This window comes from Phlebotomus papatasi, chromosome 1, assembly GCF_024763615.1.
Source record: "Phlebotomus papatasi isolate M1 chromosome 1, Ppap_2.1, whole genome shotgun sequence".
Classification (NCBI taxonomy): domain Eukaryota; kingdom Metazoa; phylum Arthropoda; class Insecta; order Diptera; family Psychodidae; genus Phlebotomus; species Phlebotomus papatasi.
Window position 1 is genome coordinate 80,561,132 of NC_077222.1, and position 23,689 is coordinate 80,584,820.

Consider the following 23,689-nt stretch of genomic DNA (forward strand, 5'->3'; position numbering starts at 1 on the left):
CGTAAAGTCCACATTTTTCCGTTTTTTTAAAAAATAAATATTTTTTTCACTATCTTCTTTTTTTTAATGATTATTGCAGGCAGTCCTTAAAAATTGCTACACTTTTATATATATAATTTTTGTATACTCCCAAAAAAGTTTTCTTTTCTCTTTTTAAATTCTAATTCTATTTCTTGGATCATTTTGTGCTGCGAAATTTTTCACTATTTTCTTTCATTAAAAAAAACACTTGTTAACATTCTAAAGAGACATTATTTGTTTATGTTGTTTTTTTACAATCATAAATTCACTGAACTTACTTTTAAGCACTATTCAAATGGCTTCACGAGACCCATTACTTTCCCCTCAAAGAGCGGAAGGACTTCCGAGTCAGACACAACCTCCTCCTGAATGACTGGATTGTCAGGATCTTCTTCGCAGGCAGTCTTGAAAAAGAATCTTTAAAAAAAAATACATGGACCAAATTAGTAGATCACCTTCAAGAAAATCTTTCTACTTCTTCGACTCACCTAAAATTTCCTTTCTTCGGCAGATATTCCTTGAATTGCTTGAGCGTGGGTTGCAGTCCTGGTATTTTCGTCCTATAGGGGAATTCCTCATCACAAAATGAGAACACAACTATGGTATAGTCATGGGTCTTGAGATGATGATGCGACGAGAGTGATGTTGATGGATGGTGCGATGATTGTGCCGTTGTGGCGTGCTGTGAGTATCTTCGAGATCTGCAAGAAAAAAACCTTTACATAAAATTTCTGTGTTGACCAAAATCCCGAATAATATTTTCCAAAAATCCAGGGGTGCTTTGATAACTTATTTTCGATACTATCGACCGTCGATTCTGAAAAATTTGAGCGATGCAGTTCCTGAAACTAAAGATTTTTATCAAGAATCTCATTCTTTTAAGAAACTCTCAATGAATGGCCCGACAATGCGTAAAAAGTCCACAGTTCACTTAATCTAACAGATATAGATTTATTTTAGATGGTGATTTCTTGACGGCCTGCGAAATGCACCATACATGTTGATGGAAATGCATTGACAAAGGTGGAGAAGTTCAAGTATCTCGGGGTGTTATTCACGAGTGATGGTAGGTTTCACACCGAACTATCGTCGCAAATCGGTCAAGCTTCTGCTATAATGAGGGAGCTTGGCGGAAGCGTGGTGAGAAAGGCCGAGCTCAGTCGTTCGGCTAAGTTATCGGTTTTCAAAGCTGTGTTTATTCCTATTCTCACCTATGGCCATGAGATTTGGGTAATGACCGAAAGTATAAGATCGCGAGTACGAGTACAAGCTGCAGAGATGAGGTACCTTCGGGCGGTTAAGGGAATCACTCGTCAAGATCGAGTGAGGAATGTGGCCGTTCGTGAGGAACTAAGAGTCGAGGAGCTGCTTCTTCGGATTGAGAGATCACAACTTCGATGGTATGGACATGTTTAGCGCATGGATAGAAAAGATTCCCCAGAAAAGCTATGCAAGCCATTGTGAGAAGGCGCCGACCTCGAGGCTGACCTAGAACAAGGTGGCTGAATCAAATTCAGAATCTTGCCTTGGAACGCCTTGGGATCGAACCCGAATATCTTCATGAAGTGGCAGAGGATCGACAAGCGTGGGCTGCTAATTGAATGTCATGGGCCCGCCCCGCGACCCCAATAGGGATAAGCGGTTGAAAAAAAAAGAATGAATGAATGAAAGTGTCGAAAAGTTATTCTTCCACTCCAGAACATTTTCCTTTGTCCCAGGAAACGAAAATAATAAAAATAAAGAGCTTGATGTTGGACTCTAAACTCAAAGTCGTGGTGGATAACGTTCCCAACCTTTATAGTTGCAATTTATAATTTTATTGGTTGATATCGCTGATATCTACCACATACCTTGTGCGAAATGTGACTCTTTGGAACTTCAGAGATTCAGGATTTTGGCATTTCGGGATTTTGGCTATTCGGGATTTAGGCCTTTTTGGGATTTCGATCCATTAGGGGTTTTAACGTTAAAGACTTCGTTTTTTTCGGGATTTGGGGCTTTCAGGATTTCAACCCATTCTGGATCTTGGACCACTAGGGATTTTAGTTTTTCGGAATTTTGACCTATTCGGGATTTTGACTAATTTGAAATTTTGACTTTTCGACATTTCGACCCAGCCGGGATTATCGCGTTCAAGATTTCGGCCTGTTCGGTATTTTGGCTTTTAAGGATTTCGACCCATTCTGGATTTTGGCTCGTTAGGAATTCTTGCTTTTCAGAATTTTGACCCATTTGAGATTTTGGCGGTCGGGATTTCTATGTTTTCGGGCCTTTTCGTATATAAAAAAAATCACTTTTAATTCATCATTTGAAGGCAATAAGAGGAAGTGGGGAAACTTTAAATTAGGCCTTATTCTTATATTTTTGAATGGAATAGAGCTTTCCTACAATGTAATTTAGCTAAACAAACCAATTGTGATGCTAAATTGCATTATGATAAGGCTCAGTTTCATAAAAATAGCAGAAAAAGCCTTCGATTGTCTTATTCCCCAAAAGTTCTACCTTAGACCCTCCAGAGACCACATTTCTCAACAAATCTTCGCGTTTTAGACGATTTCTGAAAAATGGCATCACGCTGCTTGTCCGTCTATCCGTCCGCCTGTCGTCCGTGTTGGCCTTTAGACCGTTTGTCTAAAGGCCAAACGGTTAAAAATAGAGACTTTTTTGAGATTGCTTGAGAATGCGTTGTGCGATTTTTTTCATATTTGGATATGTTTTAGAGATCACCAAGGCGGATATTTCGTCCTTATACGAAAACACCGTTGAATCATTCCCAATAACGGTTTTTCAAAATTAAAGGTTAAAAAGGTTCTAAAGAGCGTATTTCTCATCAGAATGGTATCATATTTAAATTCTTTGGAAAGGTTATGGAATTTCTGACAAAATTTAACCGTTTCCAATCGGTTATAAACCGGTAATAAACCGATTCACAACAGATAAGTAATTTTTATCAGAAATTAAATTATATTATTCCCAAATTATTTTGCGTAATCTTTTCAGTGATTCAGTCTCTTCAATAAATCGGTTGTATACTGGAAAACGGTAAATTATGCGAAAGTACTGTTGAGATAGCGTCTAAGCCACGAGTCCGAGCACTTCGCAACTCCTCTGATGCTTTACCATTCCTTTTAGATAACTATCAAGATTCTAATAGGAATTATAATTCTCTACGACGTTTCGAGGAAGGATATCCCTTCACCAGGTAACAAATATGGCAAGGAAAATCACTTACAAGCGAAAATTGCTACACTGCACTTGGACTTGGATCTCAACTTTTGCCGTAATGTTTACCATTCGACTGATTGATTCTATGTCAATAAGTCGAATGGTGAACATTACTGTAAAAATTGTAATGCATGTCCAAGTGCAGTGTAATAATTCCCGCTTGTACATGATTCTCCCTGCTATTTTCGATACCTGATGAAGAGGACATCCATCTTCGAAACATCGTAGAGAATAAAATTGTGAAAATCAAGAAAGCTTCAGTGTTTCCGCCCATGTCCTGTTACTCTCCATCAAACTGAAAATTTTCTGGAACATTCTATATAGAGGAATGTTGCCTTGGTTCGCACAGAATGAACCTTCAAACAACGCAAATTTTCTCTTTGTTTGCAAAGAGATAGCTCGTAATTTCTTAGCCAAAAGATATATGTATAATAATGGTAGGTCAACTCTTTGCAAACAAAGAGAAAATTCTCATAGTTTGAAGGTTCACTCTGCGCGAACCATGCCTACATTCCCCTAATATTAAAAAAATAAAATTACAATCTTAGAATTTTCACTAAGTTTTGGCAATAACAAGGGTGATAATCGAGATAATATAGGGAAGGGGAGTACAGACAAAAATGTATGATTTTCGAAAATATAATATTTTTGGATAATAAATTGATTATATGGAAAATGTACTGAATATTTTCAAATATTTATCTAATCTAAATTCTTGCTAGAATATTAGATAAACGTTAGGAAAATGAGTATTAAAAAAATGGATTTTTTATTGAGGCAAGACAGCTTCTTCTTGACGCATTTTTTTTGGTTTATAATAAAATACTTCTGACAATTTTTCACAATCAAATACATACCTTCTGCTTTCATCCTCGAGACGTTTTCTTGCCTCCTCCAACTGGTTTTTGGTCATTGTGGCCGCATCCATGCCCATCGATCGTGGGAAGTTGCGAGAATTGCTGGAAAAAATCACAAAATTAAAATTATTAATCAAAGTAAAATGTTTGATTAGTAAACAAATTTTGGGTAGTAAAAATAATTAAAAAAATAAGCCATGCGTATTCCAAAATTATTCATAAAATCCTAATTTTCAACTTGAGAAAATGCCTTACCTCTGCTCCTTCTTCATGGTTAGGTCTCCGGAGAAGAGACTAATGCCACTATCCGTGTGCATTGATGGCCACTTATTGCTGAGGGAACGACGACTAGAACTGGCTTCTGGCATCGATCGCGAATGTCTCATGGACATCTGACTACTTCCACCCAAAGCACCTTCACTACTCATCATTGGCGTTATGCCAAAACCAGGATTAATATCATATCCTCGCCGTCGATTGGCCAGAGGATCAGGTGATTTGGTTCCTGGAGACCGATTAGGCGTATCTGACCACACTCGTTGGACATGTTGATCGAGAATGGCTTGATCACTGTCATCCTCAATTGGCAATTTTTCCCTGATTGCATCACGCAATTCAGCCTGAAAGGACAGAGCTCTCTCATTGATTGATGCGTCAGTCTATTTAGGAGGATGAAGAAAAATAAAATAATCTCAATTTTAAACACAAATTTCATAGTTCAATATTTTTTACCTCTTGCATCTTCTTCACAAAAAGCTCCTCTGAATCCTGTTTCTTCTTTATTGCCTCCAATCGCGGAATAAGAGCCAATATCAGTTCTTCAGGCTTCATTCCATAGTGCTTATTGTTGTGCATTCGATGTGTTCTTGGAATTATCTGCAAAAAAAACAAATTATATACTAAAAATCTCTAAGGAAATAATCACATAGGGGAGACCGGGGAGATTTGGGACAGGGGTAGTATGGAACGAGGCGATTTTTCATTAGTTATTGAAATAAATGGGATTTAACCACTATACAATCATAGGCAACAATAAGATGTAGGGTAAAGTGATATAAATTGGACAATTCGCTGGTACAATTTGGACATGGTTTTTTTCTTCATAAATACAGTACAAAATTTGTTTTTAAGCACAAGGAACCAAATTATAAAGTTAAAGCATTAAAATATACAAATAAAAATGAAGTAGGGCAGACTGGGGCAAAAAGTCACAAATCGAAAAATTCAAAATTCAATATCTTCCAAGGTAAGAAAGATAGCGGCTCAAATTGTTTTTTATAGATAGCCTTCTTCAATATCGTAAGTTTCTTAGAATTCGAACAAGGAATTTAGAAAATAAAAAATATCGAAATTTTTAGCCCTATTTTTGAAATATTTTCCTTGCAGAAGATAACAATTATTACCCACTTATTTTCCAAAATTTATGCACTGGTGAATATTTTCTAAATAATTTGGATTTTTTGAATACGAATCCGCTATCTAGAATTTCACAAAAGTTCTTTTCTCCAGAAATCCTTTTATTAAAAATGATCACTTGGGGTAAAAAGTAACAAAAGGTATAGAGCAAAAAGTAACAAAAAAGCGAAGCAATTTCTGATGTCTTACGGCGAAAAGAAACGTCATTATCATGTCTCGCCACTTGTTGTTTGCATTCGTCAAACGATTTACAGTCTTTTGTGTGTTTTTTTTCTGAAATAGCTTGAAAAGCGCTTTTCTCGTTTTCTCACTTTTCTCGCAGAGAAAACGGTGTTTTACAAAAGTGTAGATGAATAAATTTTCTATGAAAATATGTCCTCTAGGCATTTTTTCAAATTTACGGAAGCCTGCAATGAAGCGAATCAAAAAATTATGATACCCAATGTCTGGTACTATTTGCCCCAGCATTTTTGAGAATAGTCACAAAATTACTTTTAAAAAATTGGCTCGATAAACGTATTTCCTTACAAAATAGAGGAAAATTACTTTCACAAAGTTGTAGAGCGGTAAATTTCCTATAAAACTGCCTGAAATTTGAAGCCACTTTCTCATACTTCGATTTAAATTTGTATGGGATTTTTTTTAGGGAATTAACTTTAAATAGCTCCATATAAAAAAGTCATCTTACCACGTGCTTGCCTCTAACATTTATGGCAATAATGTTTTAAAAAATTGCTCTGAAATCATGCATAGCTCAAGTATTAAACGGTAATGTGATAAAACATGCACTGCGGTGAAATCTTAAAACGGATGGTACTCAAAATCGCCACAGCGGGCACAGCTCAAAAATAAAATAGTTGAAATTGAGCATAAGTCCTACATAGCACAAATACAATTGAATCTAAATTTTTAACAGGTGTCTTAATCTTAACCGTCTTTGGTTTAACGGATGTGCATGTTTTCAGTACACTATTAACAGGTTCATGCTTGAGCTGTGCAGATCGTTAATACGATCTTGAGCGTTTTATACTTAATCTGAGCGTTTTATACTTAATCTGAGCGTGTTGTCAGCACAAATTTAACAATTATATAATTATTGATCTGTACCGGTTTTTAGCAAAATCTTATATGCATTTTTTAATTGAACTGAGCGTATCTTCGACACAATGTAAAACCGTTTTATGCTTCAGCTGTGCAGATTTTATGCACAATATGAGAAGTGCGTGTTTTATGCACAATCTGAACCATCTTATGCTTCAGCTCTGCGTGTTTTCAAAACAATTTTGACTTAAAATTTTAAAATATTTTTTTTTATTTCAACTCTAAATCTTGAAAGAATATAAGGGCAAAATGCTTTTTGAAAGCCAGAGGGGCACCCCAGAAAATCTGAGGGAATTAAAAGTTTTTTTTTATTTCAACGCGAAATTTTGAATGATTAAAAGACAATGCATTTCAAGAATTAGAGAGGCGCCCCATTGTCTCTGAGTCTCTTTTGTTACAATATTTTTTAGTTTAACATGTCAAGAATTAAAGGGCCAGGGCGTGAGCTACGAGGCAACCCATGACAGTTCATTTGATTAAAAAAATAGCCAAACCGGTGGCGCCCCCGATATCTTGCGCCCTGGCCGGGCCGCCCCTCCCGCACCCCTCCAGGTACGCTACTGAAAATAGTTCTATGCAGTTGTCGTAAAATCAAACAGGAATCCGCCAATGAGTTCAAAACTAAAAGTGTCAATAGAATCTACTCGCTTGAGGAATTTTATGATGATGATTCCAATATTTAGAATAAAAAAGCAAAGAAATCTAGGATAGTACCTAAATAAGAAGAAAATACATTAAATAAGTGATTGACAAAAAATGACTCTATTGTATAAATAAGATTGATATTAATTTCTAAGTATGGAATAAAAGATTAAATATTTTCATTTGTGTTAGAAATATTTTTAATCTATTTAAAATTAATTAACATGCTCCAATAATGCAAATTATGCGAGAAAAAATGCGTCCCAAACATCCCCTTTTACGTCCCATACTGCCCCAAATCGGGGAGGTTTGGGACAAAGCGTCAAGTTAAATGTTTTATCTTCTCCAAGAAAATTTAGTTGCTTTCGAAGTTCTATCGAGTACTTTTTATAAAGTCAATACCTATAAGCAGAGGGGTAACATTAGCTCTGAAAAATGCGACCAGTTTTGGTGTAAATTTTTCCAGTTTTCGTACACATTTCACGAGATACTTCAAAACTACGTAGATTGCCGATTTGGGGTTTTCGGTTGCTTCTTCGTTATTAAATTGGCTTTAATTTTGTATTAGTATTTTTTGCTGATTTATTCTACAATGACAGAAAACAGCTAATAAATTCAATAGTTTTTTCGGCGCGTTAGAAATATATGGGAAACATAGGAAATGTCATGCCCCTGCCTATAAGTATCCTATAGACCGCATGAAATTGTAATACATTATCGTAATTTTTTGGAATACTGTTCCAAAGTCAAAACATGAAAAAGTGTCCCATATCTCCCCGGACTCCCCCTTAATATTGAAAAGTCATACCGGAGTTGAATCTGCTTCTTTATTTGTTAAAGCATTCTGTCTAATAGCTCGATTTTCCATTGAACTTTGTCGTCTCTGCGAATAAGATCTTCCATCCCTGAAGGAAGAGAAAAACGATATTTTTTCTTTACTAAATAAAATATTTTTAAAAAAATATGCAAACATTCTTTTCAACAGTTTCTCCATCAGCAAAATCACTTGAAAAAAAGAAGGAAAAAAATCATAAGGAAGTACTTACATTGATGTTGATATTGATGCAGTATCTGAATCCGTTTGTCCCGAACTGAAACTTTGGATTTCAGAGTCTTGGAGTGACACGGGGTAGAATGAATCGCAATTGTTGGTGTACGAGCGATATCCAAACGCTCTGCATGCATTGTTTTTTTTTTTTTTTTTTTTGATAACCAATTCGCACAGGTTCAAGTGCCCAGGGAATTAATTTTTTTCACATAGACAGGAATATCAGGTCAGGATATTTTGGATATCACATTTTGTGTGAGGAATGATTGAGCGCATGCGATATTTAATTACAAAATATAAGCCACACACGCAGATTAACCAGTGGATTGAAAAGGGGAAAATTGCCAAAAAAAAAAAGAAGGAAAAAAACAAAAATTAATAATATTCGGTAAATAAATTTTGAATAATAAAACAGGAATAAATTAAGGATAAAAAAATGTGAGGTGAAAAACAGTGTGAAAGAAACTTTATGCAAAATAAAAATCTCTTTTTTTTTCAATTCTAGAAATCTTGTTTTTTTTTTGTTTGAGTGAGTAAAAAAGCTAAAGACATTCAAGGGCATTTTCTTGTTTTTTTTGGTAAGGGTGTGAGCAATAAGAAGGAATAATGAAAGACTCACCCAGATGGACGAATTTCGAGACGACGCTGTTCTGTTGCCAGCAGAGCATCTCTTGTCAGTCTCATTGGCACATCAGCCGGTGTCCGGCTACCCATCTGCGAGCCACTGGCACATGAAGCTTCACCCAGAGTTAATTCACTGTCCTCATGGAGAGTTGGCAGTGTAAAACTCCTCGTGAGTTGCTCTGAACCACCCGAACTGCTGGAAGCCGAAGGGATTTGTGGAGCACCGGCACCGCCGGTACTTGTCATATTTCTCACATGTTCCAGATAAATTTCAGACTTTAGAAAGTGCAAATATGTTGATTCATTAATTGCACGCTCAACATCTTTCTGCATTTGATCATAGATATTGGCACTAAGTTGAATTTTATTGTGTCGAGCTGCCTTTACGAGACTTTCTACATTTTCAGGAATTTTCAACAGACTTTTCCGTAAGAATCTACAAAAAGAACCAGATCTTTCAAGTACTTCAACTCTTCTGATAGAAAAAAAAATCACGTAAAATTACCGATAAATTGCAATTATCAGTCGTTTGATCTTTTCCGGATCTGTCTGCTTTTTAAGGCCTTCACAGGCAAAATAGAAATTTAATCGATCCGCATGTATACCACCTTCTGTCTCCACAAAACGCCTAAACAACTCAACACCGTCGCTGTCTTCAAGGAGGCTCGAAAGTGTACGGGCCCATTTCAAGTACGGTGGTGATGAGGATGATTCCTGTGACTGTCCTGGAACACCTTCAGTCATCTACAAAACAATTACCATCCTCAATTTCTACCTCTTTCGACCCCATCCCCCCCCTCAGCAAACTACCTTGTGAGGTCGACACTCTCCACCAGGAACTGGAGGTCTGGGACCGCTGCATTCGTAGCCATCAAATTTCTCAACAGGGGGTAAACTCATACCCAATCGTCTTATCTCTTAATTATTATTATGAGTATAATTCATGCAATATTTACGTTACACACGAGTTTCACGAAAACTCTCAACTATTCACAATCAGTTCTTAAATATTTAGCAAGAAAAAAAAGTAAAAAAAAAAGATTTTTCAACAAGAAAATTCTCGAACCCCTTTTTCTCAATTCTTTAAAACTCCAAATGTAAATTGGTGGACTTTTGTTTTTTGATTTGTTATGGAAGCAATCAAATTTGCACCTATTTTCCTCAGAAGGCAATCTAACAAGGCCTGAAATAAATTAGACAACAAAAAAAATCTTAGCATTGCTGAAAAAGTTTCATTAACCTATTAATAGTGCAAAAATTTCTTTGGCGATTACCAAAGAAGTTCAATGCATAAAAGAGTATCGGAGTGGGATGAGAAGACGCCGACCGCTGACTGCCATCATGAGATACGCCATTCCCATTGGCTGTACCTCAGACCAATCACAAGCACAAGCGGCTTCTCTACCCCAACTCCAAATGAATATTTCAAAGAGAGTTGAATCAAGATTTTTATCATAGAATTCACAAGTAAAATTACATTCAGTAATCGGAAATTATCACAAACAAAATAACATCTTTGAGTAGTTTACCATACGGAAAATAAAGAAGTACTAAGGAGTAAAGAATTGATTTCTTCGATAAATATTTTGCAATATTTTTTGTGGGATGAATAAATAATTATCTCTATCAAATTACCGAAAATTACTCAAATTAGTTGATTGAAAAGAATTAAATAAACTAGAGACTTAAACAATGAACTACCTATAATCCAAATAGTGCAGAAAACTTTGTTTTAAAAGATGTGTTGGTGGATTATTTGTTTAATTATTGAGTGTATTAAAAATAATTACATTTACTTAACATTAAAATGTGTTTCAATCCGTATTTTTCAAATTCCTTATGAATTAAATTAAATTTTCAAATCTTTTAGAAGATGATTAGTTTACCTTTTATATACAGTGCAGTGTTTATGCTTACAAATTGCTTCTATAAGTTATTTTATTGAGAAAAATAAATCTTACTTAGAGTTACTGTGTTATCACACTTGCACATAAAATTTTAATATGATTCATATTAATTGTCGCTGGTGAGAGTCCAAATGTGTAATTTGTGTGTTTGAATCATTTTATATTCAAAATTTGATCTATTTGTTGATAAAAAGGTAAACTTGGCCCGCAAAATTTGATATAAATTGATTTATAGCATTAATGCGAAAAATTAATGCTATTTTCTCTTTAATTTTTCAATGTGAAAAATATTTATGTTTTAGGTAAATTTAAACTTATTTTTGCAGACCATGTCCAATTCTTTATCAATAAATAGAAAAACCACAAATATTAAGTGACTCAAAGACACAAAAAACACATTTGGACACTCACAAGCGACAATTAATGTGAATCACATTAAAATTTTAATGTGCAAGTGTGATAAACGCCGTTAAAATATAGAAACACATTAAAGCTTTAAGATTCAACTTTTAAAATTGTCATATCCTTTGAATTTTTGTAATCCTTTGTACAATAGTTCTCCAAAAACTTCTAATTGATTCTCTGATTCATCATCATATCTAAAGGGTTAAATTAACAAAACTTTCAATGTGGCTAAGTTTTAAATAATTATATGTATAATTCACTACCCCTCCTCTTTCACAATATTTTTTTGATAATTAAAAAAAAGGGGTGGCAATAGCGTCCCAGCATTGTGGAATACTCGAACTCGTGACTTAGTTGTTATACCTCAAAAGTACTTTTGCACTATTTACCGTTTACCGGAGCTCAAACCGATTTGAGCCGATTCATAAAGTACTCAAAACATTGGGCAAAATAACTTTGGTGTAATTTAACTGAATTTCGGATAAAAATTAATTATCGGTTATGAACCCCGGTTCATTATCGGTATATAACCGATTGGAACCGGTTTAGTCTTGTCAGAAATTCCAAGACCTTTCCAAAGAACGTAATCATTATACCATTCAGTTAATAAATGCTCTCTCTATAGTGTTTTTAACCTTTGATCTTGAAAATCCGTTATTAGGAATGATGCAAGGGTATTTTCGTATATGGACGAATTGTTCGCATATACAGCTTGGACAACTCCTACAACAGATTCAAAGCAAAATCTCACGACGCGTTATCGAGTAATCCCAAAAAACATGGTTTTGGAGGAGAAGGAGAGGAGTAGAAGGAAAATGAGAGGCATATTAACCCTTTAACCCTTTAAAAAAGTTTAAAAAAAAGAAAGTAAAAAAAAAATAAAAAATCAATTTATGAATGTGAGAATTTAAAAAAATCATCATTTTTGAACTTCAATATTTACTGCATAGCAAGTAGCTATCTAAGTAATATAAAATAATAAGTAGCTATCAAGTAGCTATCTCAATAAATCAATAAACACACAACAAAATTTAGTCAATTTTTTAAATTTCAGTCAAAATCCTAATTTTTATAATAATTATTTAAAATAGTTAATATAAATTTGGAATCTATTTAATATCAGAGAGTTAAACAAAATAATTATTAGAGAATTCTAATAGTTGAAACCTCAAATTTATTATAAAATTACGAAAAAATATTGACAACATTTGAAAATGTCAATGAAAATTGAAATAAAATTCATAAAAATTAAAGAATAAGTAATGCAACAATGTCTTAAACAAATATAGCATTAATTCATTATCGAGGTGCTTTCTTTACGATAAATCAAATAAATATGTACTATAATAACATTTTATCGAATCTAGTACATTACCTTCCAAACGCATAACTGATTTTATTAAAAAAATAACTTAAATAATAAACACTAAAAATATGATTGGTACAGTTTCTGCACTCATATAGGAAAAAAAGAACGATTGATTGAAATAATTTATTATTTACCCTTGAATGGAAATATGATCTGCCTCAGCAAAATATATTTAGTTTTTTCTTCATGGAAGCTGCTCTTCAAAAATACCAAAGTGGATCAGCAATTTATGCTTAAGCGCACAATTTCAATTAAATACCACGGAAAGAGAATTATGAAATATGAAGGGATCCGTTGAAATTATTGTTGAAAAAGTACTTCCACACAAATTTGATGGCTCAACAAAGAGCAAAATTTGGCATCCAGGTAGAGAAAACACAAAAAAAAACACAGATAATTTTTATTAAACACGGGTTAATGATGATGAAATGTCTGATTTTCTAGAGGAGGATTGGTCCTTTAAATGTTTTACGTTCGTGCGAGAGATGGATTAATCTTTTGAATTCAAATACTTTTCGACTTTCACTTTAAAATTTATCCTATCTATTCAGAGTGATAAGAAAGACGTTCGCACAGTTCGTAGGCCGAATACTAAATGAGGGAAAACTTTGGCTTACGATTCCTGTCACTCCTCTTGCTCTAAGAACACCAGGAAAATGCATTGAAACCGATACTTTCTTAGCTTTGTTCTAAAGATATCTTTTCTATCTCTCTAAAATATTTTAGTTTACAATTTAAATTTAAATTTTCATTTATTTTCATATTTAAAAAAAGTGATATATTGGACAGAATTAATTGAAAAATTTTATATTTTCAGCTTCTTCAGAATCATGAGTGGATATCTCTTGCGCAAGTCACACCCATTCACCCTCTTCATGGACTACGAAAATATATATGTGAGAGGGATTTACTATTATAGCAAAGAGAGCTGAATTAAAGAACTGTAAAAATACTTCGCTATAAAATAACATAATTCTCAACGCAATGTCTTATGGAATTTATGATTCTATCGTTTGACAAAACTCTAAATTTAAATTCTTGAATTTTTTTGAAAATTTGAAGATTTATTGTTAGATAGGAATTGGTGAAAGATGAGGAAAACTTGATAAATTCTATAATGGCGGATAGGATGAAAGACCCATCGGTCAGCAAATGGTTATGGGGGCCCCAAGAAACCAAAATAAAAGATTGTGAGCAAGAGGTGCCTATAATTCAGAATTGAGGCTATATTTAATGTCAAGCGAACCAGATTTTTAGTAAGAGAGGGGTCAAGATGGAGGATTATCCCCAAAAGAAAACGTTTTTGAAAAGAAAAGCATGTTCGGAAAGATTATAAGTGGTTCAGATAGCTCATAAACAATTTTCATTAATTTTTCATAAACAAATATAAGCTTTTTTCTTAAGGATCAAAACCGACCTCAATTATTTCTTTGAAACTACTTTAGGAAAATTTAAATAAGCTTTCTGTTTAAATTACACCATAAATCCATATCGGAATCATCCACCAAAAGTCTCTAAAACGTCTAAAACATTTCAAAACGAGCTTTTCTTGGGTGGAAATTCCGATGAAGAAAAAGGTGCTCTTTTATGTGTTAAGAGACTTTTCCTTGAAGAAAATGACGGGAAGTTAATCAAAAATGGAATGGAAAATGCTCTTTACGAATCTCAAAAATTTTTTGAAAGTTATTTTCACAAATTCAATTCTACCACTATTTTGAATATTTTGGGGCCTAATGAAGAAAGTTTTAGCTAAATAAATATTCCCTAAAGTTTAATTATTTTATTCTTAAAGATGTATATCTCCTAAGTGTTGTCAGTGGACCCCCCTCCTATACCTTATTAATGAGACATCTGTCTTATTGTAATTCATATTAAGGAGTATATTTGATAATTTATTGCCGTTAATGGAAACAAGTGATCTATAACTTATAGAAGAAAAGAATTATATTACTTTTTTAAAGTAATTTTAATCTATTTATTTGATTTACGAAAAATCCAGTATGAACTTGGCAACATAAAAAAGTATATCAAGAAATAAATAATAATTTATGAAATTTTCAAACTCGTCAGCTCGATGGGTTCGATGATAAAGCATTTTTTTAATCCCTCACTTCTCCCTCTATAACCAGTTCTTAGGACCTAGGCCTAGGCCTATTATGATCAAAAACCTACACGGTAAAGTAAAAAAAAAACTCTTACAGACCCACAACTTAGATAAAAATAAATTAATTAATAACAGATATCTGTATTAAACACACTACCTAGCTCTACTAGGAGTGGTACACCTAGGCTTTCTGTAATTATTAAACAAGAATGTCATTTGTCTTAACAAATCTGGATGCCAAAGCAGTATTAGCTAATTTTTCAAATTAACATTTACTCATAATTAAAAGGAAAGTGAAAACATTTTTTAAAAATATCAGTCTTTTCTACATCATCTTTTATATTCGATTTGTTTTGGATCAATAACTCAGTACAGTCATTGTAGTGTTTCACTCGAAATACGACATCATTGTAAGTACATTTTGGGGCTTTATAAATTTAAATTTAAATAGAATAGATTTTTTTACTTATTTTTTTTTATGTGTGTTGAGAAAAAGAATTGGTTATTTAGATCAATAGATAGATAGTCTGATACAAAAGAGTGAAGCGAGGAAAATTACTTAAAATAATCTAACACTTTTGTTTCAAAGAAAGGACATTGATATTAAGCGAGACTTCTATAGTATTTACAAATTCGTTATAATCAGTGAGTGAAGAAAAATTAAATGATTTTAGACCAAAGAAAGTAGTTTCAGGAATTTCAATAAAACTATTTCTAATATAAATATTTTTATGTTTAACTTTTTTATAAATTTTCTTGTTATAATTGTTTTTAAATAAATTTTCAAAAGTATGGAAAATGTACGAGGTGTATGAGTTTCTATAGCAGTAAACTTCTAATGCAGAGAATATGAAATAAAAATGGCAGTGGACTGAGAATCTTTTGTTGGTCGTGGAAAGTCTGAGAGAAGTTTATTTGCATTCAATGGCAAGCAAAATGGGTTGTACATCATCATGATGCTTCAAAATGGACGTAGAATGAATTAACGAGGGGTTGTACCAAAGAGAGGGTTCTCGTTAACAGAACCCTCGAATAAAGCTGATTCCTTTTTTGCAGTAAAAATGCTGAAAAAGAAATTTCAATTCACATTCAATCCTAGAAATGAGTTTGCCTCTTCTAAAGCAGAAATCAATAAAAATATAAATCTCTCGAGAGAAATATAGAAAACTAATTGTTAGAATAGGTACATTACAATGGATTACAGAGATTGTATTTCCTCCCGTACGTCTCAATATTTATTCACTCATCCGAATTTAATCTCCCAGTCAGGGATATGAACAAAAAAAATGTCAATAAAGAAGAAAGTCTTAAAGTCTTTTTCAATTCTGTGACCATAATATCGTCTTCGAAAGGAGAGGTCTATAATAAAATTTACAGTAATCCCTTTTTCGCAAAAATTAACTTTCAGGGCTACCCACTGAGTGAAAAATTTACATGGTGATAAGGATTAAAAAGTCAACTTCAACCACCATAAATATTTATGCAGAACAATTGCAAGAGGTTGCTGTATAATTATTAAAGTCAATTTTTATTGCTTGGGTAATGTTATAAAAGGAGGTCCATTCAAATAGCCATGCGGCGGTGCCCTTTTTGAATATAACTTTCTTTTACAACTTCATTTTTACAACATTGAGCCTTTGCTCTGTGCCGACAAAATACCCACATTTTGGTAAGTTTGCCTGCACATTTATGTATATTTGTTTAGTGCAAAATTGCTTATGATTTTTTGGGTTTATAGTAAAATCAGTAAAATGTTTGGTAGTTTTTCTATCTGTCAAATGTACTGAACTAAAAATGCCTTGGAAATATAAAGTTTTTTTCAGTAGTATATGCTAAATATAAAAGTAGTAGAAACGATAGAATTTCATAAAAGGTTGAAGGGGTTGAAGGGTTAAAATATGACTATAGAAGAGATGAAACTAATTAGATGCAACTTGATTAACACTCTATTGTTGTCATGAAGAGTCATCAGTACTACAGTCAAGTATCACTTTTGTTTGTTTAAAAAAAAAAGATAAGAACAGGGGCTGGGATAATTAGGATTTATCAAGAGTGGAAAGATGAATCTCTTTATTATACATTACTTATGAAATGATGGATTCTATTATTTCACAATTAAATTAAGATAAGCACGAATAATAAAAAAAACGAGTTTTCAATTATAATTGCGAAGGTGTAAAAATAAAAAATGTGCTTTTAAGATGCCCTTTTCAAAAAATCTCTTAAAAAAAGTGACTTAATTTATCGTAGAATCTTGGTAATGTTTAGAATCTATAGAATAGTCCTGGAAGAAAAAGATCAACTCTTTTCAACTCAAGATAATTAAAGTTGTACAATAAAAACCGGGAGACATGATTTTTCTCTTTTTTGAAATCAGTTTTTCCTGTATTGCCTGCACAGAAATTGTGTTTGTTTATTTAAAAATGTGACTTTTCTAAAGATACAAAAATATGTTAATCAATTACTACGAGTTTTCCTTAAAAAAAAAGATTTTAAAACGATTATTCAACATATTATGGAAGCAGCTTTATTTTTATTTTTTAATTGAAATTTAATTTTCAAGTTAATTCAAATTGAAGCTAATTATTCGCATTTACAACTTAACAGATTTATAAATGATTTAAGAAGTTATTCTCTCTGTTTAAGTTGTACTTTCTGAACTTGGTTGGCTCAGATGGCTTATATTGACCTGTGAAAGAGCATTTCTACCGTTTGGCTCTGGAGGTTGTTTACAAACGCTAAGACGGCGGTGGATGCTAACTGTTTCTTCAATTGCTTAAACCCTTTCTGTGCTTTCAAGGAATTTAATCTCAATAGCCCGAATTGTCATTGTAAATAAATAAAATAAAGCAAATATCGAAATCAACAATAACCACAAAAGAACGTTTCGTTTTTTAGATTTTTGAACACGCTTCTCAAATTAATTCAAAAGGTCGCACAGGAAAAAATTATCCGGAGAAAAGTAGTTTTTTGGGAGATAAAATCTCTACAAGAATATAAACCGAAAAAATAATGGTTTAAATTCGAAGTACCACCAGCACAAATCATAATAAAATCTTAATAGTATACCATAAAAAAAACATGCACATAGAAGAATGGAAAATTGAGCAGAAACACCTAGGAATTTGATTTCAAATCCCATTCAATATGTCAACGCAATAATTCAGAATCCTTGATTATTTAGTTTTAGTTGGAATTTGCAATTTCGAGACATTTCTAATTTTTTAGCTAATGCTGAACTTAAATTCCCGATCTCTAAGCGTGGAAACGGTAAGGATTCTAGCCCATTTCATTGGCTCAGAGCTTCTAATCTTAAACGCCTCGGAGATTGACATCCAATTTAAGTCTCCAGGGAGAAAATTCTGCTATTAGGGAGTTGAGTTTCTCACGTGAGTACAAAAATCGAGAAATGCACATTATTTTAGAATGGTTGACTCGATTTTTCCTTAGTAAACTTAATGTGTTTCTCGATTTTTGTACTCATGTGAGAAACTCTCGAATAGCAGAATTTGCTCCCAAGAACTTACTATTCTTAAATTTAGAGCCAAATTTTTGTGTGTACTGTCAATTTGGTAGGACTACAAAGATGTTTTGAATAGGCTAGATGAGAATAGGCTAGAATGAGAAATTTGAAAAAGAATCCTTTTCCATCACGACAAGGCGAAATCTCATACAGTTTTAGCAAATTTTTTGCTACACGTAGTTCAATGCTGCACTAACTTCGGACAACTCAAGCTTCAAACAGTCATTTTTTCCAATATCTTTTTAATTAATTTTAACTATTTTAATATTATATTTTAATAACTAATCCAATATCTCAAACTTCCTGAAAATACCTATGGTTCAAATCCATTGAGAAAGTGTAAAAAAATGTGAGTTGTGCAAAGCGGGTCCCGGTCAAAATCCCGAACGCCAAAATCCCGAAAGCCAAAATCCCGAACGCCAAAATCACGAATGGGCCAAAATACCGAATAGGCCAAAATCCCGAATTCTTAAAAGTGTCACAGCTACTCCCACGATTGTACCTGCGCTTGCTGGAGGCAAAGGGAAATCTTCTGTGTCTTAGGAAATTATTCTAAACATTTTCCTCCATATAATTTCATCAATTTCAGGATTTTGAAAATTCGGGATTTTGGCTTTCGGGATTTTGGCTGCCACCGGTTCGAAGCTAGTGTCGTCCAAGCTTGATTGACTGTTTTTTTTTGTTGTTTAGTTTCGGACGCACTCTGGTTTTGAACATTTCATATCTTTCTCATATTCCTTTAATGAATCTGACCTACTTTTTTCAGGAAATGTGTTACGTAAGACTGACTATTAAAATATATTGACATTAGGTGAGGTCAGATGCATTAAAAGAACATGGGAAAATAAAGTGTTCGAAGCCAAAGTGTGTGCGAAGCTTGAAGGCCTTTCTCTAATGTTAAATGTACTACACCGAGAAATATGTTATTCCTAGGATACTAGGATTCGCCTTAAAAACCAGGAACAAATTTCTTGCAAACCCAATATTATTTATGCGGATTTATCATATTTAAACAGATTTAAGAAAATCAATCAATTTAAAATATTCAAAACGAAAAAAATGCATAGGAACAAATAATGAAAAGCAATTCGATCTAGTTTCTCTTTTAGAAGATATCCCAATATTTTATATTGGTGAAAGCCTTTTACGCCTGAATTACCCCATCTTAATCTAGTTTATTTTTTTCTTGCTATTTTATTAATTCAGAATAGATGACTATGACAAATAATAAATAAATAAATTATTATTCCAGTTTTTCTAATTTTTTTAACCCTTTAAGGACGATTGGAAAACCGGTGTCCCATAAAGAAAATAATTTTTCCTGACTACCTAAACTTATTTTTTTCTAATGTCTGTATATAATTGTAAAGTATAGATGGTTGAAGGAATCTAGAATATTTTTTGCAAGTTTCTAGCTATTTACTATGTAGTAAATATTTAGGGCAGAATCACATTGACAGTAAAATGCTTACCGTATTTTGTTGATTTACGCATTTTCATTGCAATTCTTACGAAAAATTTCAATTGCCGTATTACCTTATCGCATACTCGGTGACTCTATGTGAAAATAGTAAAAGAAAATTGAAGAAATAAAACGAAAATGCGATAAGCGGTGAACAAAAAAAACTGTAGAATTTTCTTGATACTGTTTTTTGTACAGTTTTTGCTCACCGTTTATCACATTTTCGTTTTATTTCTTCAGTTTTCTTATATTATTTTCACTTAGTTAATGCCACCAAGTATGAGATAAGGTAATACGGTAATTTAGAATTTGCGTAAGAATTGCAATGAAAATTCGTAAATTAACGAAATACGGTGAGGCTTTGACGGTGACGGTGAGCATTTCGTCAGTTAAATCAACATTTGTCGTAACTTCCTTTTGACAACTTTTCAGGAGACGAAATTTTCAGTTCAGCATTATTTTTCTTAAAAATGAGCCCCGAATGCGATACTTTTGAATCAAAATAATAAAAGTGGCATTAATAAACTGTAAGTTAACTCGAGAAAATCTTTATAAAATGATTCAAAAGCTGAGATATTGAGATATATGTCCAAATACATCTTCCTGAAGTGGCGGAGGACCGACAGGCGTGGGCTGTTAACCTTGGTGTCATGGGCCCGCGACCCCAATAGGGATAAGCGGATGAAAATGAATGAATGAATGTCCAATGAAACACAATAAGATTTTATCGTAACTTGCATCGTTTACAAAGCCGTAATTTCTAATGTATGGAAATCTTGGAAGTTACGACAATTTTCAAAAACACATTATATCAATTTTAATTGGCATTGAATAAATGAGCAGTAAAAAGTTAAAATTGATCAGTAACAAAAAAAATTGAAACTGTGATATTATCGTCCAAATTTTGGCAAAGGAAAAATAAGGGGCTTTTCACTCTATATGGAAATATTTTAAATGTTAAATATATAAATTAGACCCATTTTTGTAAAGATTTAAGTTTTTTACCGACCATAATTAGATATTTTACTGCTCATTTTTAATTTTTTACTGATCGTTTGTTTTTTGCCATTTTAATTACTCTAATGATAATGAGTGCCTTTTTTTCTCTAAATTAGTCAATTAAACTCTTATCCCTGTTCCTAAAAGCTTTTATTTCATAAAATTTTGTGCGCCGCGTCACTTGTTTTGTTTTGAATTAATGACAGATGGGCAGGGATTTTTTTCTCACTTTTTTCTCGTAAATATTGAATTAAAATGATTTAATGTTGCATTATTCGCACTGTCTTTGGAGATTTGGAAGAATTTGTGAACGTTTTAATGAAAAATATTACATTTTTGCTGCAAATTACAAGCCATGCAAACGAGCAATAGAAGTTACGTCAAATGCTGATTAGAGAAAGTTTTGTATGAAAATTTGTCGTACCTTCCCCAAAAATGGAAGTTACGACAGATTCTGATAAATTTTAATTAATTAAGGGCACTTACGATAATTATTGTTATAAATAATTTTTAATGGGCTTATAAAAGTTCCATTTTCCCAAATGCGTTTAATAAACAAAATTACGCCGATTCCAAATATGTATTGTATATACAGTAGAGTCTCGCTATAGTCCATATTTGGTTTCAAATTTGACACTTGGGTCGCACTATAGTCCATGTAATTTTTTAAAATTACAGTAGACTCTCTCTCAATCGGGAATATGGGGCGAAATGTCATCCGGTTTAGCGATAAAATTGAGCGTCAAAGCATTTGTAAATTCCACAAAAAGTGCTCAATTATAAAGAATCACGATAAAATAGGAAGAACTACAGCGAATTTGAGCGAATTAGCTTCATAATTAAACGTGAAAATCGTCAACAAAACTTGTCGCCCGATTGAAAAAGAGCCGATTGAGTGAGAGTCTACTGTATCAACGATTTTTAGTATTGAAATTGCTCGACGGCTTCCACTTTCTTTGCGATTGTGGTTACTTGTCCTTGCTCTCTTCATTGTGGATCACAATTATCACAAATACTTAATAAAGTTTGCCAAAAATATTAAAATAATTATGCATGTCACATACTAAAAAACATAAGCTAACTTAAAATCAGTGTTTTGTAATCAACGGTCGATAAATTGTGGACTACAGAGCGATGGTTTATAGCGAGACTCTACTGTATATCAAAATCGTAAAAATTAAGTTACGACAAATGCTGATTTAACTGACGATTTTACTGTCAATGTGATTCTGCCCTTAAGCTCAAAAATGGCGAATTTTTAAATTTTCAAATTCATTAATTGATTTTATTTATTTTTTATAACTTACATTTTTTTTTAAGCAAAACCCTTTTGGCAATAAAAACTACAATACTCATACGTAATATTTTTCACCACAGCGAAAAATATTATTCATTGGTGTTGTTAGAAAAATTACTTAAATTTCAGTTTTAAAATTTTGATTTTTGAGCTTCGCAAAGTAAAACAAAAGAGAGGAATGCAGACTGACGATATGATATAGAATTATTGTATCTGTCGCGTCAAGAAAGGGTGTAAGAAAATATACAATAAATCACATTTTAATATCACACATTCTTTGAGGTAATTCGTGCGGAAAATATGCCGCAAATCCCTCAAAGGACGTGGAAATTGTGAAAGAATTTGCCGGTGTGAATTCAATCAATTTCCTCGTTTTCTTCTTTGAATTTGTTATCAAATCTCGCAAATTGGGAAAAGGCGGAATGTGTCTTATTGGGCAAACACTAAACAAAAAAAAAGTTGAAGATCTTACCTGATAATGTCAATTACACATTGACTATAAACGGGCTTCATGGTAAAATATATCCTTCTGGTTCGTCCTCCTACGCATTATCTTCATTATTTTCCGGCAAATCAAACAGCCGGAATCCGAAGCACTGTTCCGATGGACATTATTTTTATGAGATTTGTAAAGTGGAAGCAACAAGCAACAGTTAAAGATTGGCGAAACCCTCGTGGCATCAGCGGAGATTTCATAGCTAACAGTATCTCCTGAAAAGTTAAGGAACAAATTACTAATTAAATGAAAAATATTCTGAAGGCATGCTGAGATTTGGGAATGAAATTTGTTTGGTCAGACCCCAGATGCCTTCTCCTTTCATAAAATTATCACAATTCTTGTGGGTGTGTGAGTGCATCAAAAGGAAGCTGTCGGAATGTTTATCGATTCATCAAAAACATTTCAGAATATCTTGTCCGGGAACACAGAGTTTTCTTGCTGAGATTGAGATAATGGAATTTTGAATAATTTGTTTTGGGGTTTTTGAGCGAAAATGCGGGAAATTTTGAGAAAAATACTTCTTTTGACACTACAATCCACCTACACTTGCTCACAAACCATCGTGAGTTTTTTATTTTGCAATTTCCCTTATTATTCACTCACCTAGCACACTTCGTACTAACTATTTGTCAACATCGGCACTTTGAGAAACAATTTATGTAAAATTTAAACAGATACAATAAGGAAAATAATTAAATAAGAGAAAAGAAAATATTCCTAAAATTAGGTTATTTCTTTGACAACGACGACAGACTGTCATACATGCGACGGCATGCCTCTGGTGGTGGGATTCCAAACTACAGTGTATAACAGTTTTGGCGATTCAAATTTAAAAGATATCTTGGATAACGGACAACCTAACGCAAATTTCTTCTTCTTCTTCAATTTTGAAATGTAACCGATTCTGAAGCATTGCTCTGGAAGGCCAAATGAATCATGCTGAGAAAATCCTGTTTCTTTTGGAAATTAAATGAATATTTTCATGATTTTTCATTATGCTTCAGACATATATGGTTTTCCATTGAATTTTTACAGCAGACAGAAATTTATAAATTCTTTATAGAGTGTCTGCGCAGGTGTTTAAATATAAACTTTGCCCTTACCTAATTTTATTGCTCGTGAAGAGAGAGACATTGATCTAACAATTTCACTGTCTCAATGGAAATTGTATTTTTCCATAAAGAGCCACT

At 33.0% G+C, this 23,689-nt stretch overlaps 1 protein-coding gene across 3 annotated transcripts; it reads right to left on the reverse strand.

Moving 5' to 3' along the window:
• Nucleotides 1-169: 169 nt before the first annotated feature.
• On the reverse strand, nt 170-23,271 carry LOC129810271 (axin). Of its 3 annotated transcripts, XM_055860620.1 has the most exons (13): nt 23,103-23,271; nt 22,473-22,711; nt 9,745-10,117; nt 9,440-9,678; nt 8,930-9,370; nt 8,309-8,437; nt 8,071-8,167; nt 4,836-4,979; nt 4,359-4,762; nt 4,104-4,205; nt 510-722; nt 300-438; nt 170-210 (listed from the first exon to the last, which is right to left on the reverse strand). In XM_055860620.1, exons 3-12 carry the CDS (start codon nt 9,832-9,834, stop codon nt 309-311), a joined length of 1,989 nt encoding a protein of 662 aa, XP_055716595.1. In that variant the 5' UTR covers nt 9,835-10,117; nt 22,473-22,711; nt 23,103-23,271; the 3' UTR covers nt 170-210; nt 300-308. The 3 variants fall into 3 exon arrangements, with proteins under 3 accessions (XP_055716595.1, XP_055716594.1, XP_055716596.1); XM_055860619.1 differs by having other exon boundaries at nt 170-438; XM_055860621.1 differs by lacking the exon at nt 8,309-8,437 and having other exon boundaries at nt 170-438.
• Between the last annotated feature and the right edge of the window lie 418 nt (nt 23,272-23,689).

Coding starts and splice junctions, on each gene's coding strand:
- LOC129810271 (XM_055860620.1), bottom strand. CDS start 9,834: ATGAGTTTACCCCCTGTTGAGAAATTTGATGGCTACGAATGCAGCGGT. Junction 8,168..8,308: donor GCATCAATATCAACATCAAT/GTAAGTACTTCC, acceptor CTCTTCCTTCAG/GGATGGAAGATCTTATTCGC. Junction 4,206..4,358: donor ACCATGAAGAAGGAGCAGAG/GTAAGGCATTTT, acceptor GATTTTTTCCAG/CAATTCTCGCAACTTCCCAC.